The 12,371-nt window shown below is 40.7% G+C and overlaps 1 protein-coding gene across 2 annotated transcripts in view; it reads right to left on the bottom strand.

The window, feature by feature from the left end:
- Positions 1-12,371, bottom strand: part of STK32C (serine/threonine kinase 32C) — a 256,277-nt gene that overhangs the window by 25,027 nt on the left and 218,879 nt on the right. For both annotated transcript variants that reach the window (XR_006292292.1, XM_037905328.2), the window contains exon 3: positions 2,026-2,177. Coding sequence is in view for 1 of the 2 variants with exons in the window: in XM_037905328.2 (XP_037761256.1) it covers positions 2,026-2,177 (152 nt within the window). In the remaining variant the exon portion in view is untranslated. The remainder of the gene's footprint in view (positions 1-2,025; positions 2,178-12,371) is intronic.

The following is a 12,371-nucleotide window of genomic DNA, read 5'->3' as shown; positions in this document are numbered from 1 at the left end:
ATTTTAAGCAGTCCAACGCCAATGTTCAGGTTGGATAAGGATGACCTATCTCTCGCCCTCTCTTTCTCACTTTCATCCTCTTTCCCAGTATGGCCACATCACCCTCCCTTCTTGTAACCTTCTTACCTGATCCCAGCTTCCTTCCACCAAGCTATATAGATTTGACCTTCCCCACTGTCTGTAAATATGGGCCATGGATCCATTCCTGTATCTTCCAATATTACCTCTTTCCTAATGCTTTCTTTGAATATTCTATCATGGAACTCAGTAAACCTGTTTGTTGGGCCTGGCTGCCAATGAATCTTATGAGCACTCATGCATTAAATGCTCTCTTGGCACAGCGTCTCTGAGCATGCACAATTTGAATTCAGCTTCCAGGGCCCATCAAGGAAGATGACAGACTTACTGAGATTTGCTGATCCCTGCAAAGGAGCATGTGTGGTGGGGAGGCAAGAGCAATTGCAGCAAGGATAACTTGGATCAGGACCCATTAGAGGGTCATGAAGATGGTGGTGGAAGGAACATTAAATATTTTGATAAACTTCAGATAAATATCTGGACTATTGCATGCTCATCAAAAATGAATTTATGATCCTTTGGGGCTTATTGGATCATTTTCTATCATCAGCCAGTAGATTTAGGTTGTGCAAAAGTGAATACTGAAAATAAGTCTGAATTATAAACGAATGCACTTTTAATTGACTAGTTTAACTTTTTATAAAGCATTTTGTTTACAACAAGGCTTTCAATAATTGCCACATGGCTGATAATTTGAATAGACTACTTAAATATGTGTCAAAAGGAGAACACTAGCTAAGGTGATTACATTTGAAATTGCTCAGTATTAATAGCAGTTCAAACTTGATCATGTATCCACTCGCAAAGACTATGCAATGACTGGTTCGCTGCAACACATACCAATGATTTGACTCTTAATTTTTGCAATTATTTCCTTATAGCACAGCTAAAGTCTAAAAATTGTTTTGATCCATAAAAAGCTTTTGAAGTCTCTCTTTGGATGCTCACTGTATAGCATGAGATGTACAGTGCCTCTGGAGCATCTGTATGACCATATTTTATGTAGTCTGGCACCCTCCTCACAGGCGTCTCTTTGTCATCCTGGCCTCCATTTAGCAAGGTACTTAAACATGTGCCTAACTTAAAGTGCATATTTAAACTGCCTTGATGAACTGGGGCCCCTCTAATAGGGCTTACCTAGCAAAATCTTACTTCTAGCGCTTTTGACCAAGAGCAGTCCATTTACCCAGTACGTAGCAAGTGTTTGCAAGATCAATTCCTTTAGAATGAAAGATGCCTGAGAGACAAGAACCATGTGTAAAGCCCCATACACTTTTAGCACATTTGTACCATGTTGCTGGCATTATTATTATTTATTGTTATTTATTATTAAGATGGTAAACATAATCTACATCATGGAGAGCTACCAGTTTATTTTAATTCTTTAAGTTCAAGTTTGTGCCTGATGCAAAGATTACAAAATATAGCACACAATTCATGATGAAAAAGTAAAGAACATGGACAGAATCACAGTGATCAGTATCTCCATACATAAAGTACAATAACGTATGAGCTCTTTAATTAAATACTATGATTAAATTGTTTGACTGCATCAAGGTTCCTTTGCCAAACTTTACTTTAACATGTTGTATTGCAAAATTATTTTAAATTTAACTTGAAAAGTGTTAGCGGAACAGTTATTTGATTTTCAGATTTGAAAGAAAACTTGTTTACCATTTTAAAAAAAAATATTCTAAAGAAATCATGTAAGATAATTTATCAAATGCATTTAAAAATGTGCCTTAAAATGTAGACATCTTAGCTGTCAGGACAGATTCCCCGAGTTTTCACATAAGCAAGAAATCCAGTGATGATATAGGGACAACTCAGTAGATTTCTTTCATCGCCCCTTGTCAAGTGCAAACTGACTGACTATGAGGGTTACTGTAAGGTGTTTGTGAATACATGCAGTCACCAGAAGTGTACATCAGAAAAGAAGATATTCACCAGAGATTCACCAAGAATACATGCTCAATTTCTTGCAGGATCTCTAATTCTCTAAACACGTTTCGAACCTCATCTCTTTCGATGCATTGTTGTTTGTTCATGTACTTCATGGCGTACATCTTCTCCGTATCTCTCTTTTGTACAATACACACCTAGAACCACACACACAAAAAAAAAAGTAGATGACAGTGATATACCTTTACTTGATGTTTTATCTGACTATAGCTGTATCATTTGGTGTCTTGGGGCTCAAATATGTGTGGTATTCAGCAAAGTGCTAATTAAACTAGTGGGGATGGGGTGAAAGGAACACTTGGCAAAATCAGGCCCATTTTAATTCAGGTGCTCTTTAGATATTGGCCTGTACAAAGTTATCAGTCCAAATACTTGTGGACTGTAGAAGATGTTTGAATTCTGAACTGGATCTGAATCAGAATTTTAGAACTGACCCTTTACCTTTATAATAGGCCAAATCAGAATCCCACATTCAAACATCCCCGAACTGTGGAGTGATCAAAATCTAGATCTGAATTTTGTTGACATCCTTTAAACTCAATTCCCATCTAGGCACTAGGCACTCCCTGTGTACCCATATGACTGCAGCCCTGTGAATGGCACACCTAATGGGTCAGGTATGCCCTTTTATTCATAGCAGTATTTGTTGTTTTATGCCTTAGCTCCTAAAAGCTTCCACCACGGATCAGGGCCCTAGAGTGCTCCAGTCCAGACACCCTTCCTTCGCTGCTGTTGCTTAGTTTTTTTCACCACTCAGGGATGGGCTTTATGAAATTGCAGACAACTGACAAAGATTCAAATGGTCTATTTAAAAAGAAGGTTCTTTAAGAATAAATTAAAAACAAGATTAAGACAAAAGAAATAGACTGTAACAGATCTAGTCTCATACTTGGAAAGAGTTAAGCTAGGCAGGTACATATTCATGCTTAGTTACAGTAAAGTAACTTACATTTCTAAGGAGCACTTTTTTCCTTTTCTCCCTTGTGATCCATTTGGCCACCAAGCCTATCAGTCCCATGTAGCTTATAGTATTAGGTCTCTTTCACAGTCCTCTTATGCATTTCTGGTTCCTTTGATATGCCTGTCTTATTATCACAAACATCTCCTTCCCCAGGCCTGGTCTACACTACAAAGATGGATTGACCTAAGTCGATTTGTTTCAACATAGGTTTGTATTATCCAAACCTAAATATGTCTCCCATCAACTTAAGCACCATTACAGCCCCCCCGCCCCAGCACCCCTGCCAAATGATGCACAGCCAGAGTTGACCTATTTTTATCAGCATAGTGCTAATGTAGACACTGCATCAACTGTGTCAACCCTAATTGTCCTCCAGCAGTTATCCCACAATGCACCATCCCCCATGACAGTGGTCACTCTGGTCACAATTTTGAACTCTACTGCCCAGAGGTCATAGATCCTGGAAGCCTGTCGCACCCCACCCTCTTTAAAAACCTCAGCATGTTTTTGAAATGCCTTTGCCTGGTTGGCCACCTTGGTGAGCAAACCTTCTAGCCCACCTTTGCAAGCATCTGACCATGCCAGCTCTGCACTGACAGAGAGCTATACTTGGACATGCTCCTGCCTGGAGTAGAGCAGAAGTCCAGGATCTCCTTGGCCTATGGGAAGAACAGGCTGTGCAAGCCTAGCTAAGGAGCAGCTGAAGGAACATAGATATCTACACGAAGCTTGCACCGGGGATGCTAAACTTTGAGCATGACAGGGATGAGAATCAATGCCGGGTGAAAGCCAAAGAACTTTGGCAGGCCTATCAGAAAGTGAGGGAGAGCAACAACAAATCTGGGGCTACCCAGGAGGCCACTTCTACTGTGAACCGTATGCCAAACTTGGTGGGAACTCCACCAGCACCCCGAATGTGACTGTTGACCCTGCATTAGACCCAGGTATGATAACTCCTGCAGTGCACAGGGAGGAGGATGAAGAGGGGATGGGGGAAGTGGAGGATGATTCAAAGCCTGCAGCGAGCCAGGAGCTCTTCAGAACTCCACTGTAGTTGAGCCAGTCTCACCAGGCAAGCACAGATAAGCCTGGAGATGGAGGGGAAGGGAGCTCAGGTACATGCACAGATGCATTATTCCTTACAAGCAGTTTGTTTCCCTTTTCGGTGCCTGAAACCTCTCCTTCCTGGCTCCCTCTGCCCTTCTTCCCTGTTTAAAAATAGCACCTATCCCATCGGCCCAGTTAGAGAACAAATTCATCAGCTTTTGTTTCTTCACTTTACTTTTAAAACCAGCACTGGAAATACAATTAAAGTTAATGCTTTAGAATGCATACTTAGTTGACACTTTAATGAACTACGATGTGTTAGGAAATTAATTCAAAAAAATTTAGTGTAGCAGTCCAATTGACATAATCCACAACAGATCACTGCCCACCTCTGGATAGAGGTAGAATGAAGAGATACAGCTGATGTTCGCTTTTCCATTCTTTGGCCTGTTGAGCTAGACAGGGGCCCCACAATTCTCCCCAGGGGGAGTACTTTGTTTATCTGAAGAGGATGTCTCTCTTATCTTCTTCAACAATCTCTCAACTTTCATGGAAATGCTCTGCAACCCTCTCCCGAACATTTCTAGGGATGGCAACCTTGTGTTTTCCCGGGCAACAGGAGACAGCCCCATGCCACTCTGTGGTGAGTTCTGCTGGCACCATTACAATAAGCAGGCGAGCAACATATGGACCAAGGGGCTTGGGATGCCAGTAGCAGCAATGTTCTCTGGACCTTTGTCACCCTCAGGAGTGAGGTGTTAGTCAAAATCACCACTGCATGTGAAAATATTAGCAATATTTACTACACTTTCCCTATACTCATACCAAGGAGCAGCCAGCATCTAAACCTTCCATGCAACAGTTTCCATGCCCCCATACTACTCTGTATTAACCATGGCTTAAGCTGAAAAGTGATGCTGTAACAAGGTGCTTCAAAGCTAAAGTGACAATTAGCATTTTTAATTAAAGGTTTTTATGGAAATAATATAAGAGAGTTGTGAGACTTACCTTTCCCTTGCCATTGTGACTGTAAATATAATGCGGTATCTGTATGTTTTAATCAGCAGCCTCTAGCATGGAGGCCTTCAGAGGTGCCCCCTCCATGTCCGCCAAATGCCTGACCCAGATCGGGGAAGAAGGAAGCAGACCAGGGAGGACATGTTTTGTGATATCTTCCAGTGCTCCACAGCTGCTGACTGTGAACATGGGGATTGGAGGGGCCAAATGGCTAAAATCAGGGTAAGGGCCAGGAATGGAAAGACTGGTTGTTGGAGGAGAGGCAAAGGTCAGAGAAGTAAGGCAGGAAGTGCACCAGGACATTATGGGTTTGCTCAGGCAACAAATGCAGATGTTGCAGAACATTTATTGAGCTAAATGCCCAAAGACCGAATATACAGCTGCCTTGCCATTCCATGGAAAACTCTATGATCACTGATCCCTCTACCCCACAGCATACCAGGTGCCAGCAGAAGATGAACCTTTATCCCTACCACTCCGTGGCAGGGGAAAACAAATAAAACGATGACTAGACTTATTCTGATCTGTGATAACTACAGAATAAGCCAGAAAGCACAGTCCCCTACTTGTTTTTACCATGAATGAAACATTGTAATATTGAATACGTAAACATGCATGTTTTACTCCGTTTTTATAAGGATGCATCACACTCTTACAGTGCTGCTAAAATGTTTAACTTGTTTATTTGCACTTTAACTTTGTTTCCCATTTATTTGCACACAATAAAGTTTTATTTTTTTGAAATGCAGAGTATATTTACTAGTTTGCACCAAGCAGATTTGCTGCATTACAAATCTGTAACAGGCACATAAGTTCCCCAAAGCATTGTATAGCACAACTATAGCTGACTATTAAAATGAGTTTTTAAAGGACTCCATCAACTGTATAGCTCCACAGCTGGCTCTTCTAATAGCCTCTGTGTCTGGCTGTTCAAATTCAGCAAATAGCAGGTCCACCTCAGCCCTCCACTTAGCCAGTAGCCTTTTCCCTTTTGTTTCACAAATATTATGTAATAGACAACATGCAGCAATGACAATAGGACTGTGTGCCTTCCTGAGTTCCAGTGTAGTTATTAAATATCACGCCTGCGCTTTGAGTCTATCAAATGCACATTCAGCAGTCACCCTGAACCTGCTCAGCCAGTAGCTCAATCTTTTCTTGGTTCTGTCAAGGTGGCCAGTGTACAGCTTCCTGAGCCACAGGAGCAAGAGATAGGCTGGGTCCTCCAGATTTACTACTGGCATGTCAACATTGCCAAAGTGAATGTGCCAGTCAAGGAAGAATATCCCTGCTTGCAGCTTTTGGAAGAGTCCTTTGTCCCTAAAGATGCAAGCATCATACACATTCCCTGCCCAGCCCACACTGTTATTATCAGTGAAGCATCCCCAGTGATCCACTAGTGGTTGCAGAACCCTGGAAAAAGTTCCCGTTTCAGTGTATGTACTCACTGGCAAGGTGGAATTGGTGCCAGAATAGGAGTATGCATCCCGTCTATTGCCCTACCTTAGTTCGGGAACCCCATTGCTTCAAATCCATCTACTATTTCCTGCACACTGCTGAGAGTCACGGTCCCATGCAGAAGGATATTTTAAATGACTTTGCACACTCAGACGACAACGGCCCCAACTGTGGATTTCCCAGCTCCGAACTGATTCCCCACTGACCAACAGCAATCCAGTATTACAAGCACCCAGAGCATGACTGCCACTCCCTTTAGCAGTGTCAGTGCTGCCCTTACTCTGGTATCTCTGTCTCAGAGAGCTCAGCACACAGATCCAGGAACGTGGCCTTTCACATCCAAAAGTTCTGCAGCAATTGCTCATCATCTTCGATCCGCATTACAAAGCAATCCCACCGCTCAGTGCTCATTCCTTGGGCCCTGAAATGCTAATTTAACAAGTGGAATGAATGCCAGTGTATGAATGCCAGCAGCCACCTGGCATTTTTATTTCTTCATCCATTCATCATCCTCATGGCACTGCTGGTTGCAGTAGTCTCTGAAGTTCCACAGATACAGGAGAATTGTGTGTCCTGTAGTAGCAAGAGTCTTAAGAATTGCGCTGAGCTGTGCAGGAGCCAAACTTCTGCCAGAGAGATGTCAGAGACTGAAAAGCGGTGGAAATTTTAAAAATGGCATGAAATTATAGCATGGAATAAGCATTATGGGATAGAGAATGCGGGATTGTGGGAACTTGACCCCTAATTCCCCAAAAATCCCTGAGGGAATTGCTGGTATCCCACAAAGCACTGCTAAAATGTCCCACAAGGCTTTGTACCAGATGGTGGTGCAGGGCACACTGGAATACCTACCCATGGTGTATTACATTTTCTATTGATGCAACTACTTGTGATGACGACATGCAACATCAATGCAAGCAATCAACTGTGCACATGCCTGAATGACATATAGAAGCTGGCAGCTGTAAGCCAACATAACATATATTGACCAAACTTTGTAGTATAGACATAGATCCAAAGTGGTGTTTCCTGCGGTCTGTCTCCAAATTCGCTGAGGGTTGTATTCAGTTCTGTGGCTAAACAGTTTCATTATTGGTTTTCCTCTGTCACTTTTTACCTTAAATATGCTTTTGAAGGTAGAGCCACACAACTAGGGACTTTCTGGCTACATTTGCAACTCCCTCACCCCACTCTTGGGCTGTCTGTCTGTTGTTAGATCTTTTTTGAGTATGATTCACCTCCTTGTCTGAAGATGTCAATTTACAGACAGCTCATTGTCTGCACTGTCTTTGACTTTAATAGGCATGGCTTATAGAATTCTTAGATTTTCTTCTTGACATTAGCTCTACTCTGTATCAAATGTGAACTGTTGACAGACTGAAACCAATCTGTCACATAGTTTATTACTAGTATTCTGTTCCTTATATTCTGAAAAGGCATAATCATTTAGTTCATATCAGAGAAAGTGATTAAACAATTTATTTGTGTTATATTTATGATGTAATGAAAAACAAAGGGTTAACTGTTAAAACACTACATATATACTGAAACCCCATATTATTTATATCAATCCTCTCCCTTCAGAAGTGAGTTCCTCCACTAGCCAGAAATTCAGTTTAAATGAGTTGTTTGCCAGTCTTGTTTGACTAAAGATTTTGTACACTCAATTCACACTACCACAAAATAAGTTCCAGTTACAATTTTTAACTTACTTGGATCATAGTTGTGATTCTCAGGCTACTTTCAGGATGGAACTACATTTTTGTTGTCAAATATTCTTATGGTTCAGGGTAGATTTTTGTGTTTTCCCTGTCTACCACTGATAATTTACAATGTGTGCTAATGCATTCAAGTATTAAATATCACAAGGAATAGTGTCTGATCCCCAAAGCCGATTGTCAATGGAGCCTTTCAATTGACTTTATTAGGCCTTGCATCAGACTCGATGTGAATAAACAGTAAATGATGTATAATAGCAATTGGCAGCAATAATATCTCTCTTTAGAGTTCTAAGGTTTTGGATTTAGTTGAAACTTTTTTAAAAACAAAAAACCTTTTACAAATATAACAAAAGTTACAAAAGAAGTCACTTTTTTTTAGTTTAAAACACTGATCTCCAAGGAAAGTACAGAAAGACACTGATGACGGCTTGTCGACACCATGCAGCTTTTAGCGACAAGGCTTTGTTGCTAAAAGTCAGCATGTGTAAACGCTCTTTGTCGGTACTTTGTCGACATGTTTGCTGACAAAATACTTCCAGCCACACGAGCGGCGTTAGCTTTGTCGGCAGAAGTTCACAATGCCACTTGCATCGGCAAAACTTTTGTCTTTTGCGGGGCAGCTTTTTTAAGTACCTGTGAAAGACAAAAGTTTTGTCGACAACTTTGCAGTGTAGACATACCCGAAGATACACAAACAGAAATATCAAGTTAAATGAAACCCCAAATGGGTATGTAAGCTGCAAATAGGGTCACCAGATGTCCCGATTTTACAGGGACATTCCCGATTTTTGGGTCTTTTTCTTATATAGGCTCCTATTACCCCCCACACCCTGTCCCGATTTTTCACACTTGCTGTCTGGTCACTCTAGCTGCAAAAGACCTTATTTTTCACCACTCTACATGGAGTATCCTCACTGACTTGAAAGCACTAGGATCAGAGTATTTCTGAAGCAGAATTTGGGAGTGATTTTACCTCAGAAAGCTTCACACATACCTCACCTTTCACACATCAGACTGCAATAATGCATAACCTCTGGATTCTATCAGTGAAAATGTCAGATTCCAATTAACCAATTAAACCCATCATTGCCTTGGACATCAAGAGTCACGATGTCTTGTCCTTGATATGTTTATTCAGCAGCAGACATGATGGCAGCAATTGTTGGTATCAAAAGGTTAATTTGTTATTTCCCCCACCAGCACCCTCAAGCACTGTGAAATACTGCAAAATCAGTCAGCTTGATTGTAGATACTGGCTAATTTTTCCTTTGGAATGTCTTTCTGTGATTCTTCTGTATGCTAATGAAACTCTAATGATCAAGAAGAAAAGGACTACTTGTGGCACCTTAGAGACTAGTACTCCTTTTCTTTTTGCGGATACAGACTAACACAGCTGCTACTCTAAACCTGTCTAATGATCAAGGTAACTATTTTTAAATAAGCTAATGAAAATTCTACACATGGTATAATTATGTCTGTCCTCTTTTTTAATTATCAGACATACTTATGATTACAATGCAGTGCACACATTTTCTAAAAAATTAATTTGGCAGCTCATTCATATAGCTCCTCATCTGGAACGGCAGACTAAGACTGACCTCAAGGTGACTTCTCATGACTCATTAGAAAGAATCAATATCTTCCATTGTTGTATGCAGTGTTGTTGTAGCCATGTTGTTCCAGGATATTGGAGACACAAGGTGGGTGATGTAATATTGTTAGAAAGAGAATATTTATATGACTTCAAAATCAAACAAGATGAGTTTTATACATGGAGGGGGAAAAAATAAACTAACCCATTCAACTATTCCAAACTTCCAGAATACTTCCATTAATAACAATTTGCAAGTATTAATGGTGGATAATATAAAATTATCATGAACATATTACAGCTAGAAAGAGACAGTATAATGGGTAGTTACTATTAGCTTGGTAAAAATATCCAATTTAAAGATACAAATTGAAATTAGGGGTATTATCTTGCAGTTACCAATATGATTCTTACTGAACAAGAATGTTATGGATTTAAATATGTATACACATACCTAGCTGTTGAAAGGTTTACTGAGAAAAAAGATGTTAAACCAAGATCCCATCTATCTGCTTCCTGTAGCAGCTGGTGGATGTTGAAGGTTATCATCACATTATTTCTCTGATTATTATTTCTTGCACTTCCTACCACCACAGTTACTGGTTATATGCATAATGGTAATAAATATTTCCTAAACCTGGACACACATGGCTGCATGATGAAATCTGTCTAACTCTAATCTTATTTTCTGCAATATGATATCTGCTGTTATTAAAGGAAACTGAAGTGGAAAAGCTAGTAGCTAACAGCTGCAACTGACACTCAGTTACTGATAGCTGTTCCTCTTTTCCATTTCTTTAGAAATAGAGGTCATGTTGGCAAAAGATATGAAAGAGATAATAGGCCTCAATCACCGCTGTGTTATTCCATCTTTACACAGCAGTAAGGCCATTAAGATCAGAACTGAAGAGAGGAAAAAGGTGACACATTAACCTCTTGGTGCCAGCAATTGTTGGCATCATGTCCATTATTGAGAATGAATAGTGATTAAATTATAGCAACTCTGATGTTAATCTGGAATAACACAATGGTGAATCAGGCACTATATTTTAGATAATGTCAACATTTATTCTATATTACATGTATCATAGAATAGTTATAGAGCTTGATAATTGCACCACAGCACTGATTCACTAAATATCATAATGATTATCGATGCAGGCTAGTAAATTCTGACAATGTTTCTTTGGTTTCTTCTTTGTCTGCTTTATCATCCATCTTTCTTTTCTTTATCATCTTATTTTCTTTGGTGTTATTCTTTTTCCTTCTCTGTTTTCACAAGATGTTGGTATTAAAACTTGGGGGTGTATTTTGTGATGCTATCCTCTAACACGGCTCATTATATGCTACTTCTGGAACTCCCTTCTATCCTGCATCTCCATATAGCATTTTTTAACTGAAATATACTTGTCAATAAAAGATTAAGGATTTAAAAGACAATTATAAGCAAGCGAGCACACACTAATAGCTTATTGTTGCTCCTGGAAATCACAATTCCTCCTGAAACAGAGTCAGAAAACCTTCCAGCAAGCAGCTAACTAAGAGTGGGAGTTAGAACTAAGGCATCAAGATTTCAGCCTTCGGAAAATTATGGGCAAATGACTTGTTTATTAGTATAGAGGCAATGGATGGGGAGAAAAATGGGAAGGCATCTTGTAAGGGTTTTAAGATGTCTGCAACAACACAAACCTTGTGCTTCATACTCCTTTAGGGTACTATGAACTTTAGTGCAGTGATTCTCAACCAGGGATCCGGGGCCCCCCGGGGGGCCGAGATTATTTTTCAGGGTGGCTGCCAAACAGGACCAGCATTAGACTCACTAGAGCCCAGGGCAGAAAGCCGAAGCCCCACAGTATGGGGCTGAAGCCCAGAGCCCTGAGCCCCGACATCTGGGACTGAAGCAGAAGCCTGAGAAACTTAGCTTCTAGGTGCCCCCTGTGGTTTTGGGCCCTGGGCAATTTCCCTGCTTGCTAACCCTTACCGCCAGCCCTGGCTTTTATACGCAGAAAACCAGATGATGTGGCACAGGTGGGCCGTGGAGTTTTTACAGCATGTGGGGGGGCTCAGAAAGAAAAAATTTGAGAACCCCTGCTCTAATGGAAATGAATAGGGTTGGCCTCATGGATCCAAATGTTTGCTGCTCTTGTGATTCTGAAACAAAACAGTTTAGTGCATGCTGGCTGAGTGTGTGATGCAGAAACAATCATACATCTTGAAAACAAAAATGTTGAGAATATAAAAAAGCACTCTACTTGCCCAATAAACTCTCCTCTCTGCTGTTCACATTAACTACATTGTCACTGACATACACATCACGCCAGCACAGAAGAGGGGGATACTGAGGCAGCTAGTTACGGCTCTCTGTTCCTGGTGGCTGGTACGTGCCAACCCTGGTCAGTCTCAATGATGCTTAGAGGAGCTGCTGGGCTATTCTAACATATGCCATTAATATGAGATCCTTAATGGATCCCATGTCCGTGAAGAGTTGGTACAGCAGAGCCCCTCTGACATGTCCCCTTTCTTGCCTGGTATGCCA

Source organism: Chelonia mydas, chromosome 7 (genome assembly GCF_015237465.2).
Source record: "Chelonia mydas isolate rCheMyd1 chromosome 7, rCheMyd1.pri.v2, whole genome shotgun sequence".
Classification (NCBI taxonomy): Eukaryota; Metazoa; Chordata; order Testudines; family Cheloniidae; genus Chelonia; species Chelonia mydas.
This window is presented reverse-complemented; position numbering and strand designations above follow the sequence as displayed.